The sequence below is a fragment of the Rhipicephalus microplus genome, chromosome 7 (assembly GCF_043290135.1).
Source record: "Rhipicephalus microplus isolate Deutch F79 chromosome 7, USDA_Rmic, whole genome shotgun sequence".
Taxonomy (NCBI): Eukaryota; Metazoa; Arthropoda; class Arachnida; order Ixodida; family Ixodidae; genus Rhipicephalus; species Rhipicephalus microplus.
In genome coordinates, this window is record NC_134706.1 from 88,503,254 (window position 1) to 88,527,970 (window position 24,717).

General features: G+C 47.9%; 1 protein-coding gene across 1 annotated transcript; it reads left to right on the forward strand.

Annotated features, from left to right (window-relative positions):
• The first annotated feature begins 18,351 nt into the window (after positions 1-18,351).
• Positions 18,352-23,434, forward strand: LOC142767548 (uncharacterized). Its single transcript, XM_075869442.1, has 7 exons — positions 18,352-18,720; positions 19,632-19,761; positions 19,891-20,066; positions 20,524-20,583; positions 20,655-20,714; positions 20,780-20,884; positions 20,940-23,434. Exons 2-7 carry the CDS (start codon positions 19,646-19,648, stop codon positions 21,101-21,103), a joined length of 681 nt encoding a protein of 226 aa, XP_075725557.1. The 5' UTR covers positions 18,352-18,720; positions 19,632-19,645; the 3' UTR covers positions 21,104-23,434.
• The last annotated feature ends 1,283 nt before the right edge of the window (positions 23,435-24,717 follow it).

A 24,717-nucleotide genomic window follows, 5' to 3' on the forward strand; every position in this document is an offset into this window, starting at 1 on the left:
AACACTTTGGATTGAAGAAAATAAGAGACGCTGGAACCTTCCGACACATCATTATTCCTTCCTTCACTCAATCGACCCCTATCTGAGAACAAGACTCGCATTCAAAATTCCTCGCCATCTAGAAACGCTATACCATCGTCTACGTCTAAACTGTGCCTATGTTAACAGCCTACGGTACCGCTTCCGTCAGTCAGCGAGTCCGTATTGCAGCAACTGTGGCCCCATCGAATCTGTGGAACATATATTGTTTGAGTGTAGAGCGTATGCTGAGGAGCGTGTGCATTATGAACATTGCATGCATTCTACCGAGAGAACTTTCTCCCTTGACTGTGTATTGGGACCTTTAGCCTGCCCCACTTTACAGAGGCGTGCTACGAAACTTTTGTTTTCGTACTTGGACATCATCGATCAGCTAGACAAGTTGTAGCTGTAGCTTGACACTACGAAAAAACTATTATCGCACGTCCTCACTCAATGGTCAAAGAGGTGGCCTTTTCCTTTATTTCTTTTTATTCTGTCAACCATATTCACAATTTGTCTTTTTTTTTTCTCTCTCTCTTTTTATTTGTACTTTCAATCCTCAATCCCCTTTCCCACGCAGAGTAGCAAGTCAGCGAATTTTACATACCAGCTAAATTCTCTGCATTTCAATAAAGAGTTCTCTCTCTCTCTCTCTCTCTGCAGCACGCGACCATGAAAAGCGCTAGGATCGCTGTCAAGACCAGCTCATGTGCTACCAATGAAAGGTACAAATAATAACGCGCGATATAAGCGCCGAATATATCGTAGGTGTCTAATTTAGAAAAACTCGCCGTGTTGACTCTTCAAGAAAGAATGCGAGCTGTAAAAGGGCACTGTATTGGAACGCAAACACTCGTTTCTTCGACTACGCACGTTGAGCAGATTCTCACGTGCTTGTTTGAAAGTGAATTTTGTAGAAAGTATGTCATCTTTCATCTAACGACAGACTATGCTCGCATTTCTAATGCAGGGTGTATTTTACAACACTGGTATGGTTAAAGCACGAACTGTACTGAATACTCTGCGATTTAAACGCACAGACACATTTCAACGTTTTGCGGGCCAAAATGTGAATGTGTGCTATAGCGCTGTCTGTTCTGTGATTGCATAACAGAAAAGTCATCAGATATCGTTTAGATGTCAGTAGCATTTCTTTAGAGCTTACATGACAAGTTTTTGATGGCTAATGTATCTGGTATGTGACGTCACCAACCAACGGCGAATGGGTAGAAGGGTGCACTTATGTAGACACATTCAGTGCAGCTGCGCTCTCTGCGGATGCAGTAGGACACGCGAGTGCACTTGAGTGAGGTCAGCGCTTCTAATATATTAACCTAAAAAGGATAAATGAAAGAAACCGACTACAAAGACCGAGCACGTTACATTGTACACAGCACTACAGCGGCGGGAAAACACTCATCGTAACGTGCGGTGGCCGGTGGGCAATTTCATACGTCTGTTCAAGTGATTCAGGAACACCACTCTAACCTTAGAAGTGCTGCGTCACTATATGTCAGTCGACGCACGTGTATGGGTACTATCACTACCAGCTAATTGTCACTGCGGCGCAGTTGTTAGAATGACCTCCACTCCACTCGGATGCCCACCATGGTGTGTGACTAAATAACGATTTTTAGAATGTTTCGGCGATGCGGGGAAGTGGAATGTTTGACCTTTGAGCATCGTGCACCAAGCACGACGCTCTAACTACTGCGCAAGAGACGTAAGAGTTATCAAACAAAAATTGAGCAGATTTGAAGAATGTCCCGTGTGCAAGCACGCGTTTTGGGGTAATTGGAACGTTTTCCAATGCACTAGTAATTGCATGTGTTCGATGTACTTGCATTGCGATTCCCAGTACTCGGTCATCAAAGCCACTGATAAAGTTCGGGGGTGTATTTGCCCAAAACAAAGCTATGGTTATGAGCACATCCCAGTGGGGCACTTTGCATTAGTTTAGACCACGTGGGGTTTTCCGACGTGAAACCAAGCCTAAGTAGCCGTTTGTTATAAGTGAGAAAATAGTTGTTGCATTCTGCATGAAAAGCATTTTTTAAAAGAGGGTTTATATTAGTGATTCTGGCGTTTATTGCTGCTGCTCAACAGATAATGTAGTTTATGACTGGAGAAATGAAAGAGGTCGCTGATGCAGAGTAGCTAACCACCGTTAAGCACACGTGTGGCGTCTAGACTAAGACGGGGACAAGCAGCGTTATACCAGATAAGCGGATAGAATGACATACGAAAGTGTGGTCCTTGTGTAGCCTGCAATCTCGCAGTCTTTGTTTATGCAAGCTTTCGTTCATTCATTCTTATGTTCCTTCAGAATAATCCATGATGCTCTAATCTTTTAATAAAATAACAAGCGTTGCAATGCACACTTGATGTCCCTACGACGTACTTCTCTTGTATTAGGAATAATTTTGGTATGATCCTAAGGAAATGTAATGCAGCCGTATCGCATGCGGTGCACATGCGTGAAATTTTGGAGATCATATCAAATCAAATGAAACTTTATTTCGTGTACAAGTTTGTGTGTTATAGACAACTAGCGCTCGAGAAAAATGGATCTATTCGATTGAGAAGCCTCGAGCCCTTTTTTACATGACATACAGCGAAAGCACACAATACTTATAGAGTATTTATAGAACATAATACCAAAACACAGTACAGTAGTTACAAGAAATACTATATAATACGATATGTATTCATTAGTACTATAATAAATCATTCTCTAATCATGACAGCAAGATGAGCTTTCCTCAACAAAAGCTTTGTGTGAAGAAAAAACCGTGTTCTAGCTCTAAGCGAAATTTCTGTCCCTAAAAACTATCATCATAAACGGATCTGTGCCCATTAGGCAAATCCCACTGCTTAGAACTGGCCTAATAAAACGGAAAGCAAAAAGACTGGCGGCGAATGCAAATTGAGACTTCCGGACAGGCATGACCAGCAATTCAGAAAATCTTTAATAAACCATCGAGAAAAACCTATTGATAAACACCATAGACGCAAGTTTCAGTCTCCTTCAAGCATCTGTACGCAGTGCTACAGAGGCACGTATGTACAGCCACGGCCACGTCTGTGTAGAGCACGCGAGGAGCCGGTTTCAGCTTCACGGGGCGAAACCTCGAGGCAGTTGCGGGCTCTGATGGGGTCGGCCTGACAGCTAGGCCGCACATGCTTCTGATACAGCACTTCAGAGCCCAAAACTGCTTCGAGGTTTCGCCCCGCAGAGCGATAGCCGGCTTCTCGTGCGCTATATACACAGATGTGACCGCGGCTGTAAAACGAGAGAATACTAAAGAACAGGAAAGACGACGCGCCTGCTAGAAGATGCATGTAGCACGGTGAACCGGTGATACCGGCCGCAATGACAAAGGGGCATGCGCGAGGAACCACGTGACTTTTCTTCGTGAGCTTCGGAGAAATAAATGTTAATTTGGTTATGCGACGCGTGTCGCTTCTACTCTCATCGCTCGGCCTAGCCACGTGTTTCAACATTGGTGACCCGGCGTCTTCGGGCAGCCACTGGCGTCGAGCATCAACGTCGCTATGACTTTGACGGCGAGGATGGACTTCACGAGTATGGCTTCGACGTCCATGACGAACACTATGTTGACAGTATCTTCAGTCGACGGTAAGCTGCCCCCCTTTTGTACCGCGAGCTATGGTTTGTGGCACCTCGGTAAGGGGCTCCCATCAAGAAAGAGCCGCCACGTGGTGCGTCGGTTGGCTGAAGTCCCGGAGAGCACAGAGGCGTCGAGGGGCGACAGTGTAACTGGAAACTGCATGACTGTTGTTGATGCGATGGTTGAAAATCATCGAGGCGCCTGGCAAGGACGTCCGAACGGTTCTCGATGCTCGCGAGGGCGGGGCCTGCAGCGGTGGCTGTAGGTGGTGTGGTAACGGCGTTGAGGCCATGCCCTCGTGAGTAGTCGGCTATTCGATCACGCATTTCAGCGAGCACGTCCCATCGGACATATCCTGTAGCCACGAGGACCGGGACCATTCTCTGCGCTAAGCGCTGACGTAACAACTCGCGCAAGAGCTTCTCCTCTTGAGGGGTGGTGAATTCGCCCAGAGTTATCTTGGGCGTCAGAACCGGTAGGAAGAATGAAAGAGTGAGCGAGATACATGCGGGGTGATTGGGGCTGCGTGTTCTTATCAGGTCACCGTTAACTGTCGGAACTAAAACAAGAAAGATCCAGTCCTGACAGCGTTGAGCTTCGAACTGCTTTTTTTTTATTCTCATACTGCACGTGCCGTGCAACCGGATGCCAACTTCTTCCTTGACGGGTGCTGCGGGTCGAGGTGCCTACAGGTTTATGCCAGTATAGTTGGTAGAATCGCAGCTGGCAGCACGGTGCGTCACAGCATACCTAGTCAAATATCACTTTGTAGTGATTAGCCTACCAGTGTCCATAGCCAGTGAAATACGGGAGATTTTACCCGACCCACCTGCTGACAAAGCGTATGCCATGCTAAAGGTAAACGCTCATCTGCCGTGTCACGCCCACCTGAGTCACAGCGACTAGCAGTTGCTTAGGCGACCGCAGTTGCTTAGGTACCTAGGCGACCGTACCTCCGGTGACCTGTTGTGACAAGTTCAGCTACTGCGCGGCGAAACAAGAATAATAGCTGACGGAGCATTATTCGGAGACCTCTTTCTTGCAAAAGCTACCTTCAAGTGTCCGCTCGGTAGGCCCTGCGTCAGAGCAGAATGGCTTAAAACTGCAGTCGCCGAGCTTGCTGACCAGCTCATGGCGGCCACCCCATCCACACCATCGACTGTCATGCGAGCTCAACCGGCTCACGAAAAGCTTCAGCAAATGCGTTAAGATATTTTTCGACTTAAGGAGACTTTATCAGCTTTACGCATGAACAAGAAAGCGCAAAATTTAAGTCAGCCCAACATGTCGCTATCAAGACCTCGGGGGCAAAACGTATGTTGGTATCATCGGCGGTTCGAAAATGCTGCGCGTAACTGCGTTAAACTTTGCACCAGCTTGGTGGAGCCACGAATAATTAGAGGTCCTATACGAGTGATGACTTGCCCGCAGATCAGTGAGAAATACAAACGCTAGGTTTCAGTGCGAGCTGCGCTAGGCCGTGCATGCGCAGTAGCTAAGCCATGCCCAACAACGCAGACATGAGGCCAAAATTTCGCACTGCAATTTATTGCCTATCCTCACATCACGTTACCTAACAAAAAGTTACGTCACTGCTTTTGACACTGCTCCAAATAACTGCGCCCGAGTAGACATGGGGCACTCTCAGAAAATGTACTCCCAAAAAGGAAGCCGTACATCTCGAAGCTAGACGTGTCCGTTGACGGGAACGGCAACGGCAGCGATGGGCCGATCTAGCTTGGCTTGCCAGGGAAATAGCCGCCAAGGGATGATGACGAGGCAATGCTGACTCTGCCGAACGAGAAAACACCCGGAAGGCGACGATAAAACGATTTCTTAGCGATGACTACGGCATTATGGAAGCACCGTACGAGCGGTGACGGGCCCATGCTCCCCTGGGGCGATCTTTGCGTGAGTTACGGCAAACTTATCACATTATTCATTTATTTATTTAAAAGAAGTTTGACGCTAAATTGTCTTTAACGTTGCTGTTCAACCAGGCTCGGAAATTTCGCTCTTTGAAAATTTGCGCGATAGATAGCTGTTTCCCTCGTTTTTGGTACCATAGAAAGAAACGTGGGGAGGGAGAGAAAGAGTTCCGTGATAGACAGGCTGCGCATGCTTGCGACGCGACGCACTACTGCAAAGATCACCATATTTATGGGCAGCCTATCTAAAAAATAGGGTGTAGCTATTTTGCATAAATGTTATGATAGATATTGACAACACATCAACGTTTACCCTCAGCCTGATTTCCCGCTCGTCCTTATAGAACTTCTCAATGTACCATGCACTCCGCAATGCACAAGGTTAGGAATAAAAAGAGAATTAAAATTTTAAAAACCTACGGTATAAAAGTACTCGGGAACTTACGAGCATAGTCACTTCAAGGAATGTCTCTAACTTTTTTACTTAGCCCATTTAGTCCAGTAGCCCGAACCTCTGCCAACAGGTTCGAGAATCTCTTCGCAACACAGAGCCCGTGACCGAGCAACTCCAAGTTTTCTGTTTTATTACGAAAAAAATCGATTTCAAAAAGAGAAAAAAACAAGGCGTTATCCATGTGAAACTAAACCGAACCTATACTTCTTATTCGACATTGTCATTCTTGCTGGTGCTCTCTCTCTACATTACTCACATCTATCCTTATTCTACTCTGAATCGTGAACGCATATTTGCCTCGAGAATGTAGGCTGTGTTCAAAGTCTAGTCAAGCTGCTTATGGCCGTTTTGAATACTGAATTCTGTTGAGATTTGTGTGGGGAAATAAATCTTTGAACTGCCACTTTTGTGTGCACAGTATTCCTCACGCACACCCCCTTACGCCCGTCTCCACCTTTTCTTTGCGTGCTCTTTGCAATTGGAATGCCCTGCATAAGCGTACCAGCTACTATTCTACTGAATGTACTGTTTATTTCTCATTCCACACACACTACCACTGAAATTGAAAAAAAGCATTCGTCTCGATTCACTAATGCACTTATTTCTCGTTCCTGGCCATCTTACTTATTTCGACTGTGAAATTTCTGAGTCATCATCAGGTAATAGGCACTCACCAAGTTCACTCACGAGCCTTCGATTACAATATCTGAGCAACTGGCGAGAAATTTATGTAAGTGACATGTCCAAACAAGAACAACATAGCATGCGCCTTGAACTGCCCTTGCTTACACGGTACGGATGTGAGAGTTGAGCGCTATATAATACAGGCAAACGTAATAAATAATTCCTTGCCTTCGCCATAAATAAATCGATTTGAAAAACGGGGACGAAGCACGCCCGGCTGTACGGGATCCCTGATTTTGTCAGTCGCTGTGTTTAGTCTTCCATGATAAATCGTGAATTCACAACTACTGTCAACTTGGATTCTTCTGCAAACAAAAACATTCACAAGCGCCCTACTGTTAGGACATACTCACATGCGAAAACGTCTTCAAGAAAGATGATGCCAAAAAGCAGAGCAGTCGGAATGCTTATCTTTAAACTGTCGCAGTCTTTTTTTTTCTTTTTTGTACAACTGTTAGTTATCTCAGGATCACCTTTCTGAACAGCATGCGGAAGGTCATTGCTATAAAAAGAACTTTGTCTACATGCACTCAGATAAGACGCACCATTACTTCCAAACCCGAAATTGGCAACAAGAAAACATTAGCCATTTTATCTCAAGGGTATTGTTTCGTGGATAAGTCGTTCTTTACGTTCAACACAAAAGCAGTCATACAATGCGCGGTCCCCATTGTTTGTGTACAGATGTGCTCAAGTACTGGCTGCAAATATAGTCCAATATATGTCGGAAGCTTTTTCTATGTTTGCTCCAGAACGACTTTCGTAACGTCAAGCACATTGTCGTCATTTGGTGTAGCATATGCAGTGCAAAGAGAATCTAGCTTTTTCTTTCGCCTACCATTAAGCGATTTCACCTGCCGTCACACTTGCATGTTCTGCAATTGAGGACTATTACTTCCCATTCTATAGCCAAGTTCTTCACTTAACGAACGACATGTTTTAGATGCGGAGCATCTAATACTCGAGGCTTGTAGTGCGGCGCCGTCTGCAAGCTTCCTCCTCCTTCTTCCACCATCTGTGCATCCCTTCCTCCTCTACACACCGCGCGCGCTTCACTCCTCCACCATCTGTGCACCCTTCCTCCTTTACACACCGCGTGCGCTTCTCCTCTTCACGAACATTCGCTAGCTGTATATTGTAGCGCGCATGCGCCGTCACGCTTCGAGAACACCGGCAGCTGACGCGCGCGCATGCGCCGTCGCGCTTCGAGAACATCGGCAGCTGACGCGCGCGCATGCACCGTTGCGCTTCTCCCCCTTCTCGAACATTCGACAGCTGACAGTGCATGCGCCGTCGCGCTGTATATATACTCAAGGTCGGCGCTCGCTCGCTCAGTTGCCGCTCGCCGGTTGGTTTGTACGGCGTGTCGACGTCCAAGGTCGCGGTGAAATGAATTCCAACGAATCCACAAACACAATGATCGACGTCCCTTCGACCAGCGCCGCCCTTTCGCATACGTGTGTACGTGTTCACTCATTTAACACCCCCTCCTACAACCACGTTAACCAATTTAGCCATCGACCCAAGTAAGTCGCAATTTAACACCCCATTTCACAACCACGTTAACCAATTTAGCCATCGACCCAAGTAAGTCGCACTTTAACACCCCGTTAACCAATTATATGCTCCGCATCCTCCTCAGTGTTCCCCCGAGGGAAGCTGCGGGCAACTTTTTTTTAGAGGTTGAACTTACGCTACCATAAAAATTCGCATGCTTGAAAATGGCTCCACAAAATCTATGTCGAACATGTGAAGATGTGCATTCTAGCAAGCACCAACATCTGCACTGGCCAGGCCAATCATTTTCGTTTCGTTCACTATGTGAACTTTCTCGACACCAGAAGTCAATATTTTCGCAATTGGGACTTGACTCCCGACTCCTAAAGTTATTCGCCTGCCACGTCAGGATGAAAAATGGTTCCGCTATGAGTCTCTGTGGCACCAAGAAAACATTTACTAATGGTCTTTTGCTGTTGTCATTTTTGCAGCGCGCTCAGGTTCTTGACCGATGCTCCACATTCACAGCAAAAAAATATATTAATGAACTTAGTCATATTCACATGAAATATATTTCCTTCTCTGATGAACCATACCCAATGCAGTCACCATATTTCATCTATTTGCTATGTGGCGAAGCCTTATAACAGTGGGTCGTCCTCTCCAGCACCTTCTAGTGGGTCGCACTTTTTAGCAAAAAAGAAGAGCAGCTCGTGCAGAGAGTCAGTACCTGCATTGACTGTCGCTGTCAAGCATCATCGACAAGTGTCCGCCAATAAACGTCTCAACAATTTGTTGAGATCGATTTGTTGGGCACAGCACTCTCCAACAATTTGTTGGAGAGTGCTGTGCCCTTCAAACACCTTCGGTTCGCATTAGATGCCCTTGGAGCTTAGATCCCGTACCATACCTTCTACCATGCACCAAGATGCCGCTCAGCAAACGCTTCCTCCTGCGCCGACGCCATGTTCTGGTGTCCCCCGCATCCGCGACTCTCCTGTCTTCACCGGCGCGGATGGCACCGACGTCGAGGACTGGCTCGCTATGTACGAACGCGTCAGCGTCCCCAATCATTGGGACGAGGCAGGTAAACTCGGCAACCTGGTTTTCTACCTCGCGGGTGTGGCCGGCATGTGTTACAACAACCACGCATCCGATTTCCCCACTTAGTCCGCTTTTAAAACCACGTCGTCGACGTGTTCGGTCGTCCTGCCGTTCGTAAGCTGCAAGCCGAACAGCGGTTACGTGAACGAGCACAGCAGACCGGTGAGTCCTTCACAAGTTACATAGAGAACATCCTTGACTTGTGCAAGAAAGTGGACGCGAGCATGTCAGAGGCTGACAGGATTACCCATGTTCTAAAAGGCATCGCCGACGATGCCTTCACCATGCTCCTGGCCAAGAACCCTCGCACTGTGGCAGAGAACATTACATTATGCCAAAGTTACGAGGAGCGGCGGCGGCAGCACTCGATGACCCGTCGACTACCCTCACGTGACGCTGATCTCTCGGCCTTGTCAACACTTCCTGACCACACCACTTTGCTCGCTGAAATCAAGTCATTCGTGCGTGAGGAAGTTGCCCGCCAGGTCTCTTTACTGGCTTTTGCTTCCCCGCAACGTGCTCAACAGCCATCAAGCACACTTTTGCCTCCCCTCCGCCGAGCCATTCAGCAGGAAATCGCGGAGGTCGTTCATGAATACCACCAGCTGCCTCCAGTATCTACAACACTCAGTTACGCCCAAGTTGTTGCCAGGCCACCCCCACCGATTCCTGTGACTGGCCCCCTTGGTTACACCGAACCCATCGCCAGGCCCCCGGCCTTCGGAGAAACTGTGCCGCCTACATATGCTGACATCATCCACGTGCCCCGCGGGCCGCCTACTATGCAGTTATATCAACAGCCGCCTCGCCCATCGCGTTCTGCGACATGGATGGGACCCGCGAACCGATGGCGCACTGCTGACAATCGCCCCATCTGCTTTGCTTGTGGTTGCGTCGGTCACGTTGCACGCTATTGCAATCGTGTGCAGCAACCGCAGGTCACCTCCAATTTTCCCAGCCAATCGAGCCGCTTTTATGACCAACCGGCGCCCACGTCACCGTCCTCCCACCCCGTTCCATCTACCTGCCGTTCACATTCTCCGCGACGTCGCTCACTGTTGCCGATTCGGCCACGTCCACTCGAGGGCGACCAGGAAAACTAGTCGTCGCAGTCCACGAGGCAAGGGCTGCGACGCTGTCGAACTGCGGAAGCCCTCAGGAAAGCCCATCGAACGTGATAGACGTACTTGTGGATGGCGTTCGTGCATCTGCCCTTGTAGATACTGGAGCCGCCGTATCAGTCATGGACGCAAAACTTAGCCGATTACTGCGCAAAGTGACCACGCCACTCTCCGGGCTCTCCCTCCGCACAGCCAGCGCCCAAAGCATTCACCCTACGGCGATGTGCACAGCCCGCCTTATGATTCAGGACGTGATGTATGCGGTCGAATTCATCATAATTCCTTCATGCTCTCACGACGTAATCCTAGGATGGGATTTTCTCTCCCGCCATGACGCCGTCATTCATTGCGCACCAGCAGAAATTGAACTCACCCAATTTTCTTCTTTGACGCCGGCCGACAATCCATCTGCCGCAAGCAACTTACACGTCAGATATGACACCCAAGTGCCTGCAAACTCGTCCGCGACGGTGTCGGTCTACTGCGCAAGCCTTTCTGACACCGCTGCACTCCTCTCGCCATCTCATCGTGTTTTCATCAGAAAAGGCTTGCTGGTTCCTTTCGCAACCGTGCAAGTCACTCACGGAAGCACCACTATTTTTGTACTGAACTCATCCCCGTACAGTGTTACGTTGGTGCTAGGGGAGTGTCTCGGCAGCGTGGAAACCATCGAAGACGCACAAGTCATGGATCAACCTGATGACACGCACTGCCGAAGTTCCAATACGCTTAGTGCTGTTTCTACATCTGTTTCATTATCCGCTAATGTATTCGGTCCTTCCATTGCCGACAACTATAACGGGCTATAATAAAAGCTCATGAAGTTTTTCATATAAACGTACTTATGTCTCTGTATTTCGCCTTCATTCATTCCCATATCATGTATGGTATCGCTGCTTGGGGAAACACGTATAACTGTCATCTATCACCCATTCAGAACATACAAAATCAGGCGATCCGCATTATCACTAATAGCTCACGATACTCCAGTGCAGGCCATCTACTCCAAGACAACAAAATCCTACCTGTTCGTAAGTTATTTTTTTATAGCATAGCCGTTCTTCTGTTTCAATTGCGCAATGCACTGCTACCGTTTGAGTTCATTGATTCAGTTTTCTTACAAAACAACAATGTAACCAGATTTGCAATGAACCTTAACTTTTTGCTACCCGCGTCGCGCACAAATTATGGTAAAATGACCTCTGCCTTTGCGGCCATTACTTTTTGTAATAACATGCCTCTTTCTGTTAAAACGATGCCCACATTGTCATCATTCAAAAAGTCGCTTAAAAGTTTTCTGTTAAATTATTAGCTGCCTGTATATGGGCTTTTTGGGGGCTTTGCGTTTTTGGTTATGCCATTTAGATCATTGCATTTCGATTGACAATGTCCGCCACTGAACGAGATGTTTTTTTTTTCGTTCTTTCTTTTTTCTTTCCTTATTTGCCTTGCTTTTTGTTGCCTGATGTGTCACTTAGCCTATAATAATTACTCATCACTCTATATTGTATAATTGATTTCCATTCACTCGTTGCTTGTTAACTTGATCTGATTTATTGATTGTTATAATGCATCGAGGGTCCCGTTACAGTTTTTAACTTTGGGACCCTCGTCTGTATATTAATATTACTGTACTACTTTTTTGAAATGAAAAATAAACTGAAACTGAAACTGAAACCTTACGCCGGTCCAGCGCTCCCAGCTTCTGGCCCTGTTGGAAGAATTCCGCTCTTCTTTCGATGTCGCTCAACCTTCTCTTGGCCACACATCCACTGTTACGCTTCGCATCGACACAGGCGCACAACTACGGCAACGTCCGTATCGCTTATCTCCCACAGAACGCCGTGTAATCAACGAGCAAGTGGACGACATGCTTTGCCGCGATGTTATTCGACCCTCTAGCAGCCCCTGGGCGTCTCCTGTCGTTCTCGTCGCGAAGAAGGACGAATCTGTGCGGTTCTGTGTGGACTACTGGCGCCTCAACAAGATCACTCGTAAGGACGTGTACCGCTACCACGTGTAGATAACGCGATTGCCAGCCTGCAAGGAGCCGAATTCTTTTCATCTCTCGATTTGCGCTCAGGGTACTGGCAAGTACCTATGGCTGAGGACGCTCGACCGAAGGCCGCTTTTGTCACTCCCGACGGCTTGTACGAATTCAACGTCATGCCATTTGGGCTGTGCAATGCGCCCGCTACCTTTGAGCGCATGATGGATACCGTTCCGCGTGACCTGAAATGGCCCACGTGCCTGTGTTATCTCGATGGCGTCGTCATTTTCGCTCCAGACTTCTCCACGCATCCTCAACGCCTGCGGCATGTTTTAACGCGTCTGAGTGACGCCAGTCTGCAACTGAACCTAAAGAAGTGCCGATTTGCAGCTCGGCAGTTGACAATACTCGGCTACGTCGTGTCCAAGGACGGAATTCTCCCCGATCCAGCCAAGCTTCGGGCCGTGACCGAGTTCCCCAAGCCGACATCCGTCAAGGAACTGCGCAGTTTCGTAGGACTGTGTTCCTACTTTCGGCGCTTCATCCGAAACTTGCGTCTATCGTATCGCCACTGACGAAGCTCCTCGAAAGTAACGGGCCTCTTCATTCGTGGTCATCACAGTGTGACGACGCATTCACAACGCTCCGTCGTTTGTTGACGTCGCCTCCCATACTCCGCCACTGCGACCCTACGGCCCCTACACAGGTACACACGGACGCCAGTGGTGTCGGTCTCGGCGCTGTCCTTGCGCAGCGCAAACCAGGGTTCCCGGAATATGTCGTGGCGTATGCAAGCCGTACGCTTACAAAAGCCGAGACTAATTACACCGTCACTGAGAAAGAATGTAGGGCAATCGTCTGGGCCCTTACCAAGTTCCGACCTTATTTGTATGGTCGCCCATTTGACGTAGTCACCGACCATCACGCACTATGCTGGTTGTCGTCATTGAAAGATCCCTCAGGCCGTCTCGCCCGGTGGGCACTTCGCCTGCAAGACTACGACATCCGCGTGCTGTACCGCAACAGAAGGCAACATGCTGACGCCGACGCCCTGTCGCGCTCTCCCTTGCCTGACGACAATGCCCACGACTCAGCGTCCCACCTTGCCGTTTCTTCCATTAGCATTCATGCCGTTGCTACTGAACAGCGCAAAGATCAATGAATTGCCTCACTGATAGACTTGCTGACTGATCCATCCACTCCATCCACTCGCGCGTTGCGTCGTCAAGCCCACCGTTTCGCCGTTCGCGACGACCTCCTCCACCGACGCAATTACAACGATGACGGCCGCCAGTGGCTACTAGTCATACCCCGCAGTCTGCGCTCTGACATATGCGAGTTCTTTCATTCTGATCCGCATTGTGCGCACTCCGGGGTATTGAAGACTTACCACCGCATTCGCCAACGGTACTTTTGACGCGGCATGTACCGCTACGTGCAGAAATTCGTTCGCTCCTGCATAGAATGTCAGCGCCGCAAAACTTCAACGCACCTGTCGCCGGTAGGTCTGCAACCTCTACCTTGCCCTGCCAGGCCGTTTGGGCGCGTTGGCATCGATTTGTATGGGCCACTTCCACTAACGTCGGCTGGTAACCGCTGGACCATTGTTGCTGTGGACCACCTCACGCGGTACGCCGAAACTGCCGCTCTCCACGCGGCTACAGTGAGCGATGTGGCCTCCTTCCTGCTCCAACGATTCATGCTGCGACACGGGCCACCTCAGGAACTGCTCAGTGATCGAGGCCGCGTCTTCCTGTCTGAAGTCGTCGAAGCCGTTCTCAAAGAGTGCAACGTTGTTCACCGCAACACAGCTGCTTACCACCCGCAGACGAATGGCCTCACTGAACGCTTCAACCGTACGCTCGGCGACATGCTCTCCAAGTACGTCGCCACCGATCACACAAATTGGGATGCCATTCTACCCTTCGTCACCTACGCATATAACACCGCCCCTCAGAGCACTACTGGCTTTTCACCTTTCTTTTTATTATATGGAAGGCACCCGTCGCACACCATCGACACTATACTTCCGTACAAGCCAGATCCGTCCGAGTGGGCGCCTATTTCTGCTACAGCCAAGCATGCTGAACAGTGTCGAGAGCTTGCAAGGACCTTTACAGCACATGATCAAGAGCGGTAAAAAGGTATTCGCGCTGACACCAGCACTACTGCGCCCACGTTCCTCCCTGGAGCGCTCGTCTGGCTCTCGATCCCTACCACTTCAACTGGCCTATCTTCAAAACTATTGCCCAAATACGAAGGCCCCTACCGTGTCGTCGAAGGCACTTCCCCTGTAAATTACTTGATCAAACCCATCGAACCATCTTCGGACATCCGCCGTCGAGGGCACAACATTGTCAACGTGGAGCGCCTCAAAGCCTACCACGACCCGCTCATAGTAACCAGCTGTTAGGTCGCCAGGCGGCTCCCTCTTCGTACCCGAGGTAGTTGTGGCGAAGCCTTCGAACAGTGGGTCGTCCTCTCCAGCACCTTCTAGTGGGTCGCCCTTTTTAGCAAAAAAGAAGAGCAGCTCGTGCAGAGAGTCAGTACCCGCATTGACTGTCGCTGTCAAGCATCATCGACAAGTGTCCGCCAATAAACGTCCCAACAGCTAGTGTACTCCTCGTCTCTATCTTCTTCATCAAACTGGAAGCCAGGACGTACTAATATGTAAAGCCCCAAAACAGCACCATTGTCACCAGAGCCATGGTGGAGAGCGAAGTGTGTCTGCTTGACTTAGGTTCTGTTGGTGGCAACTAAGATTTCCTCCAACCACCAGTGGTATCTGCTGCCCAGGTTGGGACCGTCGCTTCAGCTTAAAAAGCGAGAGTCAGGGCAAGAAGCTTGCCCTACAGCTAAGCTGTGAGCGCTTGGTTGATGATGATAGCCAGCATTAATGAAGGAAGGTTGGCTGGCGGGACCGGTTCTGAAGCAGTGCCACTTTTCATATTTCAGCCTTCGCTGAGACGTTTGCTTATGGTTCTTCGACGTTTCAGTACGGGGTTGATAGGTACGCTGATTGAGTCCTTTGAACAAAGGAACAGCGATTTCACGGTATCTTACAACTCGTGTAGTGGTTACGTGAAATCAGACCAGTTTAGTCACCTGTCTTTGCATGGTGTTTTCACACTGCAACGCCCTGCGCAAACCATAGCCAGAGAGAGGCAACAAAGTTGACAATATCGGCCAGCACTGCCGAGAGCAGTCTGCATCTGTTCACGATTACCATGTGTCAGAACGCAGTTTTGTTCTGGATGGATATTGCCCTCAAGCAACTCACCTTGGTACATTTAGATGACCGATGCAGCGACTCTGTGCACATTTACACCGATGGATCCGTAACTTCATCCGCCTCAGCTGCAGCCTTCGTGATCCCTCAACTCGGTATTTCCCGACAGTACAAATTAGATCATACGTCATCTTCGACAGCTGCAGAACTTGTTGCTATACAAGAAGCCATAAAATTTGTGAACCACCAAGCACCGCGTAAATGGACGATTCTGTCCATTTACGCGGTGCTTTCCTAGTGTTGTATTTCCTTTCCCAGTGTTGTACTTGTAACCCTATGTATGATGAGGGGTGTTGAAATCACCTGCTATGACGAGTGGACATTCCCCGGCGATATTAACAGCTTTCTTTAGAACCATCTTGAACTCTTGCTTTTGTTCCTTTGGACTGCTATAAATCTTAAAATAAAAATGCTCTGAGGGTCTAGTACCTGGCACGATCTCTACCATGACGTGTTCCAACCGGCCTGCTTCAATCTTGAGGTCGTGAGCTACGTGCGTTAGTTTGTTGCATACGAAGGTGCAGACTCCCCTCCCTTCAGTATCCCCTATTACAGTCCGGAATCCAGGCAACGTTGCTTGCGGTGAAAGGGTCTCTTGTAATAATATATTATGAGGCTTTTCTTGGCCGCTCCTGATATACTGCTGTAGGGTTGCTTTCTTTTTAAGGTAACCTCTACAGTTCCATTGCCAGGTACGAAATGCTTCACGTAGCGCTGCCATCATGGTTATTACATGGGCGGCCTGAGTCTGATGCTGCACCTGTCGACATGTTTGGTACCACTAGTATTGGTGGCCGAAGAGGTGAGTTTGGTGCATGAGGAGGCCTTGCTGTATTGTGCAGATATGCTTCGACCTCTGTAATGCACAGTCATATGCCCTTCCAGTGCCCCCACGCTTGATTGTAGCCTACCAATCTGCTGGCTAAGATTGGCTACTACTTTTCTGAGCGTGTCAAAGACCTCTTTCATATCTGACATGGTCGTTTGCTTGGCTTCCACGTGTTCTGCCGTGGCAGCCCTCTTTTTTGTGGTTCTCGAGTCTCCCCCGTTTTCAGCCACAGGGACATCAACTGGCTTAGGCATTGGCTGTGAAGACTGCGCGCTGGTTAGCTTAGTGAGAAGAATTTTTATTTCCTTTAACTCAGCTTATAGCCTCTCATTCGATTTTGTAAGTCTCGCGTTTTCTTGCTCTAGCTGTGCAATTCTATCATGCCCTGGCAGCTTACCTGTCATCACCTCTGCCGCACCGTTGCGCACTCGCTCAGCCAAGCTGCCTTTCGATGTAACTGCAGGCGTCCTCCCCGGGTGTGAAGCCGTGATTTCGAACTGAACGCCAGGCAGCTGGCCATTCGGGTGCCGCCCAGGCTGATCCCGACCCTGATGGTGACCTTGAGAACTCGAGCGCCCCTGTGATTGGGAGTGGGCCTTGGGTCTAGAACCTCTTCTGGAATGCGACCTCCCCCTGGAGAGGGGCCGCCTTTCCTGTTCTTGTGTAGACTGGATGCTCCGGGTCCCGTAGGCTGGAATAAGCTGCTTGTCGTTGGTGTCTGGACGCGATGTGATTGATGCGTCCCGGGCTTCTGCGGCTGCTCGCGATCTTTCCCAACGTCTGCGTCTGACGACGTATGGCACTAAGAACCTGTTCTTGCACTCCTTGTCTGCCGTGGGATGGTGACCGTCGCACAGCCTGCATCTTGGATTGCACTGGTGCAGGCTATCTGGGTTCTTGATCTCACAGATTCTGCAGATGGTTTCAGCTGGGTTCAGACAGACGTCAGACCGATGTCCCAGCTTTCTACAGACGTAACAAGTATTGATGTTCTTGCGGTAAAGAGAGCACTGCAAAAGTGAAGGTCCATATCTCACGAATATGGGCACCTTGTGTCCTTCGAACGCTATGATGATTGTCTCAGTGTCCTTGATTCTCTTGGCCTGCAGCGCGAGCAGGTTGTTCGCGTTCACAATCTTTCGGGTCAAAATGTCCCGAGTATTGCTCTCGGGGATCCCGCGAATCACTCCTTTACAAGTATCGTGGGGTGCCATGGGGTACGCGCTAACCTCAAAAACTTTGGCTCCAATGTCAGTTTGCTTGACCTTGAGGTATCTTGAAGCTCTGTCTTGGTCCGGAGTGCTTGCCACCATAATGTTTTGCTGCAAGTTAGAACAGATGATGTCTTGCATGGCCTCCTTCTGTTTGACGCCGGTTGCCACTACTATCGCGTCTGCCACGGCTCCAGTGCCAATTCTCGAAATATATATTCCTCCACGTGGTCGTAGCACAATTTTGCTGAAATCCTTGGGTAGTGGCGGCATGCGTCCAGCCCGCATAATTGTGTTTAGAAAAAATTTATTGCAACAAACGTCAATAACACTCAACAGAACATTTCCGTCTTAGACATACTCTAACGATGATAACAAGACAGATTTGTTGTATGCTTGGTGTCATACCTACTAAGATTGGCTCGAGCGTCTCCCGCAACGCCAGCCTTGGTCGAACCCTTGGCAGCAGGAACGCTAACCGCGGCTTGCTTGTTCCTTGAGCGTCTCGTTTCGGCTTCCTTCCAGCCAATGTCTTCCGTGCAATCCTCTGGAGAGAGTTCCTCTCCATCTACTTGGTATTCCTTTCTCAGTTGCAGCATAGAGAAAGAAGAAGACAAGAGCGGACACTCCGCGAAACCTGGCCTCAGGAAGTGCGTCACGACTACGTAACGAACTAGTGCTCCCACCACACGTCAGAGGGCGCAAGCGCAAAAAAAAACACAGTTATAATCAATGCAACAGAATTGTTTTCACAAATTAATAATTACACGCCCAAATTTGGTATGTTCTTTATACATAAAAACGATTTATTCAACACACCTTACGCGATTATTTTTCTTCAGCCGTACTGTCATAAACACCATCTACCCAGCGACAAGCCCATGCATGACTGACAGCGAGACGCTTTCGTCGCTTTCGTCAACGTCGGCTGCGTCGGCGTTTTCAAGCGTGAGATAACAGGTGAGGCACGTTTTCAAGCGAAGCTTGTTGAATGACATGTTGTTGGTCTTGTTGGGTCATTTTTTCAGAAAACGGTTACGCCTGCGCGAAAAAGACACCATGCAACAAACATAGAAAGATGCACACACACACGTTGCGCTTCGTGTGTGCGAGTTTGTTTCTTACGTGGCGTGTCATTCACGCAGTTGTAACCTTTTTCTGAAGCTTGTAAGGACTGGGAGGTTCGCTAAAAAGAAAGTTTGTGGCTCTATGCGGCGGTTAGACGGGAACATTGTGCAACGTATGCAGTATAGAAAAGGCGGCACGGCGTCAAGCCGAGGCGACGCGTGCTGCGTCTGCCACGGACGCGAGCGTCTGTGCGCTGAGCATAGCTGGGCAGCTAGGTCGTAGGCTCGGTGCAAAATATTGAGAAGCGTTTGTTGGGCCTCGCATGCTTCACGACGCATTTCCCGAAGGCTCGGAACACGAATAATTCTTGGTGTGCCGGAGGCAAATCTGGACTAGCCAAGTGGCCATCATCTTCGTTTCTTCGCTAGCCTTGTGCCACTAGTGCAAGCTGCCCACAAATTTTTTTGACGTTTCCAATATAATTTTACCGCACAAATTTCAACTACGATTTTTCTTCCCAATGTACTGCTGATACTGCGTACGCACGAAGGTGTTCTAATGTTCCCAGGCCGCGATACCATTGCATTACAAGGGATAGCGGCCTGGAAACTTCTGAAGATCTTTGTTCGTGGTCTTGACGTATATCTTTGTAAGTCAGAGTTTTATGGGTCAGAGATGTATCACTGGTTTTGTATTGTGCATCGATTAGCTAATCATTCAAAGGGGTTTGCTGGTACACTTATGACGTGCACATATCTTTTTTGTAATTTGACAGCGAAGCATCCACTTACTAACATTTTCAGACCGCGCTGACGCCATGCCGTCCGGCGGTCCAAGCTACGGCAGCTACTGCTGTGTATCGTGGTGCTTCAACAATGGCAGAACCCACAAGAAGCCTGGGACGAGTTTCTTCCGCGTACCACGGGACGGCAGGTGTGTTAAAGCTTTTGTATGGTTTGCATGTCTGTAGGCTTACTGTTCGTACTTGCTAAGTGAGGGTAACAATAAAAAATCACTATTCAAGCACTTCCCCTTTCAGCTGATAGTTCATTGCCAATGCAGGATGAAAGCATGGATGCAGTATGCTGGACGCGATGATCTCCTGAGTAAGCCGGCCAGCCTATTGTACGCAACGTACAGGGTTTGTAGCGACCATTTTACTGCTCAAAGTTTCATGGACCCTGGGCACACAAGGCTTACAAGAATGGCTGTTCCCAGTGTGCAACCAGCTGCACCATGTAAGTGATTGACTGAAACTCAAATATGTGCAATAGCAGCCACTTGTATTGAATCAGTGGCGACAGTTAACCGTGAAGATCTCTGTAGCCGATAGAGAAACCTCACTACAGAAGTAACACTTGGAAAGTCTTAAGTTCTGTGAATTGTGGGCTATTACCTTCCTAACAGCAGCTTTACATTTCTGTCATTTTTTGATGCTCTGGACCTGCGCAACTTGTTTTGAAAGACTTTAAAGGGCTATTTCACGTTATCTTCAAGCCTGAGTGCACATGTACGTATACCTTTCATCAGTGAAAGCTGCCACTGTTGATAATTCCAAAAATCACAAATTACTTGTTTCCTAGTTGGTGCCGTCTCTTTTCTTCCACGTTCGACCAATTTATGCGTTTGAAAGAGCTGTTTAAGCTTCCCCATGCTACAAGCTTTGTAACTTGTACCAACTGCACATATATGCAGGTTCTCTGAGCGTCGCTTCAAGTAGTGACTGTGACATGGCTGCAGAAGCTGCACTGCAAGGTGCGGATGAGCTTCAGTTTGTGTTATTATAAGCCTCTTACTGACACATTGTCGTAATTTCATCTCTTCAGGACCTGCGGTAGAGGCTTCAGAAAGCGGCTCCCACACATTGAGGTGCCCCGATGAACAGGGTGCGTTCAGTGTCGCGATTTCTTTTTTTTTTTACCCAAATTGACTGTTGACCAAACCTCTGCAGGTGGCAGCTCCCTTGTAGCTGGTGAAAGAATTTCTGATGATTTCGTCTTGCCGGAGAAAACCTTAACCAGTCGTTCAGCTGTCACAAAAGGAACTTGTGTGGCCGGTAAGTTGTATGTTCACTTCAACACCAGAGTGGATTGATATAGAGACTTCCGCAGGCCGCTCGCAAGATTGTTCCGACAGCATTGTCCGAGGCACTGAACAAGCTTCACAAGACCCTCCAGAAGACGTCTCCGCCAACAGCTCCACGCCTGAGTGCCTTAGAGAAAATGGTGACTATGCTTTTATTGCAGCAGTTTTTAATGTGCTATTTTATGTTTAGGACATTCTGAGGAAACTATCCTCAAAAGGACACTACGTGTGCACTTACAAAATGTAAGGGTGGGCTCTCAGTGATTTTCATTTTTTTTGTGCATTGTCAACATTGTGAATGGTTTGTTTTTAGGTAGTGGAATCGAAAACTTTGTACCACAGAAAGTTGTGCACGCAGGCTTCAACAGGATCCTCTGGAGAACATATTTGGCCACATTAGGCAAAAACAGGGTTGCAACACCAACCCCAATGTAGCACAATTTATTTGTGGCCTGAAGCACATCTGCATAAGAAAACTCTTCAAGCTGTCAGAATACGGAAATGTCGAGGATGATGAATGTGACCTCCTCCAGGAACAGCTGTCGCCATTCTCCCTCACCAGTGCGTCTCTTGTGGATAATGAGGAGTGTGCACAGCCACAGCCTGACGACTTTCCCGCTCTAGACGATCTCTCTGAACTTGCGACAAACATTCACTCCCATATTATCGATGACTCCGCTGCATATTATGTAGCTGGTTTTCTCATCAAACACTTCCTTCGGAATGCATGTGACGGTTGCAGTTGCCCACAGTTACTGAAAGACGACAGTGAGACGCTCAAGGGTACCCACCAGTATTTCACAATGCTCAAAGCATACCACGTCCCCAGCAAACTTTTTGGGAATCTCACTGTGCCATCAGAAGCAGCTTTTGCATACGTACAACAACTTGAATCTCGCTTTCTTGCCATAATTGAGGCCACTGCACATCACCTGAAAGTGTGCGATGTTTTGTATCACCATCTGTCAAGTGTTGGCGATTTTCATTTCTGCTCTGCTGGGTGTCGCGCTAAGTTTCTGAAAATGTTTTGCCGGGTTCGTTTATGTTGGCATGTGCGTTTTGTGAACCGAAACTTAGACAGGGTTAGGTTCCAGTCTTCAATCTCGGGCATGCAGCTTGACAAGTTCAAAGGTTAGCAATTAGCGGCGGGTTTACACTAAAGTATTGGAGTTGAGCCGAATCCTGCAATAGCTTTGTTATGTTATTACTTCGTTACAGCAGACTTCATTATGGTCTTATATGCTTATATTCAGTTCAACTGGACTAACCACTCCTTCGTTGCATTCATTGTTTTGGTTACCCGCTATGAGGAGTACAAACACTGTGTATTCGCTCGAAGTGATTTGCATAACCTTAAAAAGAATGTTGGGCATCCTGTCTGTATTTTTTGTAGCAAATACGGGCGAACTGTACACTTTACTGTGGGTCGCTTGGTCACTGTGTATGCTTTATCTCTCCAGCTCAAGTAATATATCGATAACAAAACCGCTTGTTGAAATGTCTTCGAGCGGGTAAGGAACACAGTATGAAGTGGGCACGGTTCATGTTATCACGCTTTTCGTATTTTAGCTTCTCATCAACCTCCTCATCTTGCCCATCAAAATTTTCAAAAGAATACCCAAACTTGTAGTGTTTGATGGGGCTGCGGACGCTGCCATTTTATTTTTATATAGCTTGTGAGTGATAACGTACGATGTAGAGCCTTTGTGAAAAATAATGAGCCAAAGTGGTTTCCTTCTGCTATTTATTAGCCCTGTAATACCGCTCTCGTAGCACCAATTAAAGTCCACAATTCTGGATAAAGTGATGACTACAATCTATTTTAGCTCGCAAGCGTCACAGCAACACCCAAACGCAAATCACTTGGGATCTTAAGTTTTTGATGAAGGCGACGCATAACAAAAGCCACAAGACCTGCCAGTGTTGTAGCATAAAGTTTGTCTTTCACGTAGTGAGCAAGCTGCAAAGCCCTACCTTTCTGAGGACAAGCAGGCATCAAGTCTGCTTTTTTTCATTTTGGACTAGCTGTTCTTAAGCACAGCCAGCACACTGCACCTTTGCCTTTTTGTTATATTGTGTCGTGTGGTTTCTGTGCGCTCTTTTTTTCTATGCATTATTTCAGTTAAGCCCAGGCGTGATTCGCGACTTCATTGCTGTGTATATGTCACTTCTTCCTTCTTCATCAGCATTGTGCGCTATGTTTTTGCCATAGATCCTTAGTTACCCACTGGCCCGGTGTGTCATACTTCACCAGTTTCTCGGCTTCTGCCAACTCTAGCGATGTGTGCGTTGTCTGTGTTCTCTATGTATTTGTTACAATATTTGTTACAATTTATTTGTAAGGCGAGATGCATTTGTTGTCTACCTTTGTCATATTGTGCTTTTTATATTCTCATACTCTACCTTGCCTTTGAATAAAACATTGCGGATGCTCTGTTTCTTTGACTGATATATACATTGATCACTTGTTCCAAAAGAAAAACACAAGCGCGATGAATAAAACGATAGTGAATTATCATTACCTGCATCTCTTTTTTTTATAACTTAATCAAAATAAAAATTACGTCACGACCGATTCGCACGAACCACTGAACAAAACAAAACAGGGAATCGCTAAATCAAAACGACCTACAAAAACTATCCATTTGGGCGATGAATAGTGGTCTGAAATTATGAACTTACGACATAGCCAAACGTCGGTTATGCAAAGTAATTCAAAAGTTGCGCCAGTGAAACCGAAACCGGAAGCGCAAGCCACTTGCTCTCATCAACCACTAGGTGTGCTAGAGTCGATTGGGCCGCTGGGGTCTACGGGAGTGTCCACTCTTCACCTTTTTTATTTCTCTATGGTTGCAGGTCCTGGAACGCCCAGAGCGTTGAGTCACGTTAGCGCCGGGTTGGCGCATCGGCGACAATCGCCTCCTTGGTTAGGCTTGAATCCCCCGGTGGCGTTGCCGTGTAAAAATGTCCGAAAAATGGTTTAAAAGTCCACTCACCAGCACAAAAGTGGTATCCGCTGATTTCTTGAGAACTTAGGCACACGATTGGACTGAAAACTCGTTGACAAATTTGTGAATAACAGGAAAGCATTCTTGAAAGCAGGAGCCAAACTTCGCGCGTCCGCACTGGTCGGCCAGCAATAAGGTGAAACCTGTACCTGCTTTTCATGCACGCACGGGCGAGCTGATTGTAGCTTCACGTACTGCAGACAACGCCGTTTACGGAGGATTCTTTGCCTTTATAAGCGTGAGGAAGTAGTGAAATTCATGCCAAAATTAATCGACTCATGCAGGACGCACTTCAGCACTCGTCGCAAAAGCCAATGCTTGTCCTCTCTTCAACCGCCAGCCTCAAAGAAACAAAAGGACAGGTGACGTAGCATTTAAAAGGGGTAAAATCTATCAAACGCGCCTCTGGTATGTACCATTCGGTTACACGGAGTACAGGTGGGCGCCGTAGTTTGCGCACGTGTCGGGCTCAACGTGAAAAACAAGCGCGTTCCAAATGCGAACACTGTCATCTCCAAGCTGTCACGTGTTCAGAATAAAAAAAGCCAGTTGTACTTCCGCCAAGGCCACATTGGGTATTAGAACCTAGAAGAATGATATTTATGGCTGGATGGTACACCTTTCAAAAATAAACCATGATTGAACAACTGACCTCCGTGATAAGGCCTTGCGGAAGGACATTGGCTGTGGGAAGGGTGAAGCGAGGAATGCATTGTATATAAACAAATTCTTTTTTGTAGTACTTGGGTCAACTGAAATCTTCCTGGCCTTATTTTGATTCCTTCTGAGTAGCGAT